The following is a 6,580-nucleotide window of genomic DNA, read 5'->3' as shown; positions in this document are numbered from 1 at the left end:
TAGAATAATGTTTGTTTGTCAATGGCACACACGCAACTGACTTGATCGAGCCAGGTGTCAGACAGTCTTTTGTGTAGTTCTTTTGAAATAATGTCTGATGACAGTTTATAGGTGAAATGAGTAAAAAATGTTTATTGAACGACCACCATGGCAAGTGTAAAGGCCTGGAAAACTCATTAAATGTTTGGCGACTCGTGAGAAAAGGCAGCTGTTTTATTGTCTTTGTAAACAGGTCAATCAAGTTGTTCTACAGTCATTTTTTATGGCAAGCGATAATAAGTGCTGTACGTATACATCCTAAGAACTGGATTATTTTTGTAGATTTTGTGTTTTGCAAACTTTACACTCTCCCACCTAAATTTTTCTAAAAAATTTACTAGTTCTATATGAAGTTAACAAATCTAAATCTAGTATAATGTAATTGTACTGAGTGTATTCGTGTATACCTAAATAATTGATATTTGGTACTACTATGATAATATTTATGCAGGAAGAGAATAACATACGTTTGGTTAAGAACACTGCACGTTAGTACTTGGAGTTTACGCTGACCAATAGCAGTAGTTTCTGTATGGGTCTGTAAAGCATGTTAGGTTCCCCTTTCCGCTTGCCGGAACGCGTTATCTGTTCTGGGTTTGAGATTCTGACAGTAGCGGATCTGACCAACCCATCTCTACCTGTGTTCATGGAGTCGACGGCTCCCACCTTCCACTGACTACGCCAAGTGTTTTCATCAACAACTGCGACAACGTCTCCCACCTTAAGGTTTTGGCATGGATTTCTCCATTTTTGTCGGGTCTCTACCTTTGTCAGGTAGTCCTGCCAGTGGCGCCAGAACTCATCGGCGAAACGTTGCGTCTTTTCAAACATGTTTTTTCCGTATACCTCGCTGTCTGGCACTTCACCTATCTCCTGATGTGTAGGTACTGACACAGGCTTCATGGTGATCAGATGATGTGCGGTTATAACTCCTTCATCGGGATTGTTCAGATTTGAACAGGTCAGTGGTTTCCCATTGATTATGCTGCAGGTTTCGTACATGGCGGTCCGTAGTCCGGCGGTGTCCATCCTTGCGGAAAACCTGCCTTTCATTTGGTTGAATACATTCCTAATCATTCTTATTCCCCGTTCCCATACGCTGCCCTGGTGGCTAGCACCGGGAGTGTTTGTCTTGAAAGTTATTCTTGATTGGAGCATAGTCTTAGAACCCATGAAATTGGTTCCGTTATCGGAGAAAATTGTAACTACAGGCCCTCGTATGCTTTCAAGACACCTTAGCGCTTGTAGGAAACTATCTGTGGATAAGTCACTTACGACTTCGATGTGGATCGCTCTGGAATACATACAGGTGAAGATGATACACCAGCGTTTCATCTCCTTCCTGCCTTCTTTGACGAGGAAGTGTCCAAATGTATCTACCCCTACATGGGTGAATGGAGGGCTATGTTCCACTCTTTCTTTGGGTAAGGATCCCATCTGTTGACGCAAGGGGGCACCTCTTAGGCGTTTGCAGCCTACGCAGGTTCTGAGTAATAATTTGATGAGGCCTTGTGCACCTATAATGTAGAATCCCGATTGTCTGATTGCAGACTGTGTAAAAATCCTCCCTTGATGGTGGACCTTCTCGTGGAAGTGTCTGATCAGTACTGTGGCTAGGTGACTGCGCTTATGTATGATTGCGGGTCGAAGCTCTTTGTCTGTGAGAATAGTTGAGGATTTTGCTCTACTGCCTATCCTTAGGATTCCTAGATCGTCTAAATAGGGTGACAGCTGTCTGAGACAACTTCCCTTGCTTACCTTTCCGTGTGCTTGGATGTCCAGTATTTCTGAATGGAAGTACTTTTGTTGATCAAGCCTGATGAGAAGAGCCTCTGCATCTTGAGAATGTTCTCTAGACATTTTTTCAAGTTTCCAGATTGGCTTCAGCTTGTCCTTGGCTCGTTTAGCGACTGCACGTAGTTGTACTGTTGCCCTGATGAGATTGTCTCACTTTGAGAAGTTTTCGACTTTGATGGGGTAGGTAACCTGGTTCATATCTACCCTAATAGTTTTTCTCAGTTCTGGATCTGATGCAGGAACATTGAAGCGCGTAGGTTGATTGAGCAAGATGTCGTCAAGATTTTCCTTCCATAGGAAGTCTGGACCTGAAAACCAGTGAGAGTTTGTCAGTTGATGTATGGTTGCGCCTCTGGAGGCCATATCAGCTGGGTTGACTATTCCAGGAACGTGGTTCCATTGTGCCGGCTTTGTTCTGTGTCTAATTTGGGTTGCTCTGTTTTCTACAAATGGAGAAAATCTTGATGTTTCATTTCTGATATAGCCCAGTACAATCATGCTGTCTGTCCAGAAGAACACTCCGTCTATTGGCATCCTCAGTTCCTCATGCAGTTTCCCTTGGAGCTTGGTAGCTAGCACCGCACCTTGAAGCTCCATACGAGGTATGGTCGTTCGGTTCAGGGGGGCCACTCTAGCCTTTGAGAGGACAAGTGCGCAGTGGATGCGATCTGTGGTATCGATAAGACGGATGTATGAGCATGCGCCATAACCATCTTCACTCGCGTCCGCAAAGTGATGAAGTTCGGCTCGTTTGATAGTTCCAAAATCCTTTGGCTTTATGCAGCGGTCAACTCTAATATCATGAATAGTGGCGAGTTGTCGCGTCCAGGCTTCCCATGACGAAGTAGTATCTAGATCGATCTGTTCATCCCAGTCAAGTCCTTTGCGACAGACATCTTGTAGCACATTCTTTCCCATTAGGGTAAAGGGTGAAACCAGACCAATCGGATCATATACCTGGGCTACGGTTGAGAGAATACCGCGTCTTGAGAGTGGTCTTGCGTCGATATTGCTGGTGAAGCAGAGCTGGTCACTCTGTAGACACCAACTAACTCCAAGTGTTCTTTGTGTCGGCATGATGCTGTTGAATGAGATAGCTTCCGTCTCTTTCTCAGATTCTGGCAAATCGGCAAGAGCTGCGGGCTCATTACTGACATACTTGTGTAGGCGAAGGTTGCCTTTAGAGCAAATTTCCCTCGCTGAATTCACCAGGTCTTTGGCAGTTCTGATGTCATCCACGCTGAATATTCCGTCGTCCACGTAAAAGTTGTCTTTGAGGAATTCTGCCGCACTTTTAGATATTTCTATGTTGTCTTCAGCCAGACGCCTCAGACCAAAGGTGGCTACCCCAGGCGAAGAGGTTGCCCCAAATATATGGACTCTCATGCGAAAGGTTTTCACTGTCGATAAGTCATCGCTATACCATACGAATCTTAGGAAGTTCCTATGATTTTGACTTACCCGAAAATTATAAAACATGGATTCTACATCACACGTTACTGCGACCTTCCCTGTGCGAAATCTGCATAAGATACCAAGTAAGTCATTGAGCTGATCTGGGCCAGTGAGAAGGTGATGGTTGAGGCACGTGTTGGCGTATTTTGCACTCCCGTCGAAGACCACGCGTAATTCCCTTTTCTTTGGATGAAGCACTCCAAAGTGTAGTATATACCAGCACTTACCATCTTCTCTTACCATCTCTGAGACTGGGACTTCCTCCGCAAATCCCTTTTCGAATAGTGTGTTCATAAATTTTCGATAGTCTGCTTCATATGCTGAGTCCTTCAAGAGTTTGTTTTTGAGCAGTCCGAGTCTCTGCTCTGCTTGATGCCTGTTGTTTGGCAGTATTGGCGTTGATGATGACTTGAAGGGCAGAGGCATGACGTAGCTCCCGTCCGGATCTTGGTGAATTCCTTCGTCAAGGATTTTAAGAAATTGCATGTCTTGTTGTGACAGGGGCTTACCTCCAGGGTCTTCAAAGTCTTGTTCCACTATGGGAAAGAGTGTGGCATCCGTCTTAAAACTTGTTGCCAGTTTGGTTTTGAGTTTACCCCCGCATAGTGTCCATCCAAACATCGTCTTACAAGCTGATGTCTCCCCAGCTTCTCCTCTTTTTGTCAGGAGTGGTGTGATGATTTCTGGACTGTCTTTACCTATCATCAGTCCGATCGGGATGTCCAGCTTTGGTGGGAGATGCCTTGCAAGGGATCTTAAATGTGGTATCTTGCGGCACTTCTCATCTGTCGGTATGTTGTCTGAGTGGCACTTTATTTCTGGTCGTTCAACTGCGTCAATTGTTGAGATTTCATCGGTTAGGTATCCTCTGATTTGCAGTTTTTCATACCTCAATGTGGATGATCGGCTTATGGCGTTCATGGTTTCTAGGTTTAGGGTGTCGGGGATGCCACTTGCTCCAATCTCCATTGCGGTTTGCTTGTCAATGAAGGTGATGTCGGACAATGTATCGAGGAGGGCATACACTAGTTTTTCATTGTTTCCAGCGGATACATATACTGGTACCATCATACTGAAACTAGATTGTCCGTAGACTCCAGTTGAATTGCATGTCTTAGTTTTTGTTTGTTCTTTGCCTTGGTTGCTGGTAGTAGGTTGTTGGCTGGAATTTCGTTGTGAGTCCGATTTTTCTGTGGGCTTCTAGTCGGGATCATGTAACATAGTCGGGTGCATTCTATGGCAGTTAGAACATGTCTGCTTGCGGTTACAGATGCTTGATCTATGTTTACTGTTCAGACAAGAGAAGCACAATCCCTTCTTGTGTACAAAGTCTTTTCTTTCCTTTAGTGATTTCTCGGCCAGTTTTCTGCAATCCCTTGTGTAGTGTCCTTTGTCGTTGCCGTTGCAGAAGTAGCAAAATGGTTCTCTTCTTGTTCGTTCAGTTTGGTATGATGCAGCCCTTCTGTTTGTCCTCTCTTCATATCTGCCCTTACTTTTAGGCTGATCATGCTTTTGATCCTTACTCTGTGATGCCATGATGTTGCTCATGTAGCAGTCCGCTTGCTCGAGAACAAACTCTGTGAAATCAGAAAATGACAAATTTCCTGTCCTCATTCGCTTAGCTCTACATACTCTCTGCGTCCAAGAGAACTTGGCACTGTAGGGTAGCTTTTGGCAAATGCGTTCATTGTATAGCTCAGTGTTGAGGATCTGTAGGCCTTCTGTGGAGCTCATGCTTCTTCTGACTTGATCCAAGAAGTCGCCGAACTCTCTCATCTTCTTTCCGTCTCCGGAGCGTATGTTTGGCCAGTTTTCCAGCTTCTTCAACAGTATCCTTGCGATGCCGCCTTCCATACTGTATCGATCTCGCAGTTTTTCACGAGCTTCCTGATAGGAGTTATCGCTACTGTATGTCAATAAACCGATTATGGCCTTTTTTGCTTCGCCTGCAACAAACCTCTTCAGGTATCGCAGGGCCTCCCTGTCTGTTAGTCCTTCCTCGAAAACGAAGGCATCCATATCTACCTCCCAATCTGCAAATTCGAGGGTATCGCCAGAAAAGATGCTCGGTTCAACGGACTTCCTGTTTGGCTTCGACACACTAGCTGTCGATGAGTTCATTTTGGCATTGAACGATTCTGCTAGGTGGTCGGTGAAGGCTTTGAGGATGTGGCGGGTGCCAATTCCAACTTGCGGTTCCTCAGTTTGTGGTTGTTGGGCTTGTGATTGCTCAGCTTGTGGTTGTTGAGCTTGTGGTTGTTGAGCTTGTGGTTGTTGAGCTTGTGGTTGCTCGGCTTGTGGTTGTTGAGCTTGTGGTTGCTCGGCTTGTGGTTGTTGAGCTTGTGGTTGCTTGGCTTGCGCTACCCTCAGGTTGATGCTATCGATTGCACTTGGTGCTGAGGACGATTCGTATCTGTCTGTGTTTGGAGTTGAAGATGCTGTAGCCCTGATACTTGGACTGCTCAAACGACTTACCCTTACTGATGATGATTCCATCCTTCTCAGGAGATTTTGTCTTTTCACTGTGTAAGCTCGCATTTCTTCTTCCATTCTCCTTTTAGCATCTTCGAGTGCCTTCTCTTCAGCTAGGATTTCACTCTCTTCCTGGCACTGTTCCTGGATCTGGGTTTTGAATGACTTGACATCCGCTTGAAATTCATTTAAGAGTTGTTCATGGGTGGGGTTCTTCTCATTTTCATTTGTTTCAATAATTTTATTATATAAATTGCCTATATCTTTGACTTTCAAATCAAGGTTGTGAACAAAGGCATCAACAGCAGGTATATCAATGACATGGGTGGCATTTTCAACAGCTTGTGTGAACTTGTCTAGGAAATCTATCATACTCTCAGACTGTCTACTTATTTTATTGATAAAATCACTGCCTAGTTGTAAAATAGTGCGCTCAGTCAGTTTTTGACTCCTTGCGAGCGCTCGTTGTGTTCTAGGGTTGTTTGATTCAGTTACCTCATCTAACTGTAGCTGCTCTTCCTCTACTCTACTTTCGCTCAAATCGGAATTTGAATTTAGCTCAAGGCTTTCGCTTTCCATGGTGACCAATTTAAATCACTGATAATTGCTATTAATTTTGTTTAAGCCTTTTTACCCTTATTGTTGCTACAATCTTAATATGAGTACAGTTATTTAAACCACTAAAGCTGTCTGGCTAAATTGGCTCGATCGCGGTTCAGTTTTACAACACAGTTTGATTTTTAAACAAAATTATGATAACAACTGTTTACAAAAGAAAAATCCAAAATGTGTGACAACTCCAAATTTACTTTACTAT

General features: G+C 44.1%; 1 protein-coding gene across 1 annotated transcript; it reads right to left on the bottom strand.

Annotated features, from left to right (window-relative positions):
- Nucleotides 1-528: 528 nt before the first annotated feature.
- Nucleotides 529-6,135, bottom strand: LOC137394428 (uncharacterized). The gene is given in 5 exon segments (XM_068081147.1): nucleotides 529-1,072; nucleotides 1,802-2,610; nucleotides 2,731-3,149; nucleotides 3,519-5,490; nucleotides 5,656-6,135. Coding segments are annotated over 5 exon segments (4,224 nt in total).
- Between the last annotated feature and the right edge of the window lie 445 nt (nucleotides 6,136-6,580).

The sequence above is a fragment of the Watersipora subatra genome, chromosome 4 (genome assembly GCF_963576615.1).
Source record: "Watersipora subatra chromosome 4, tzWatSuba1.1, whole genome shotgun sequence".
NCBI lineage: Eukaryota > Metazoa > Bryozoa > Gymnolaemata > Cheilostomatida > Watersiporidae > Watersipora > Watersipora subatra.
Note: the sequence above shows the minus strand (reverse complement) of the source record. Positions and strands in the feature narration are given on the sequence as shown.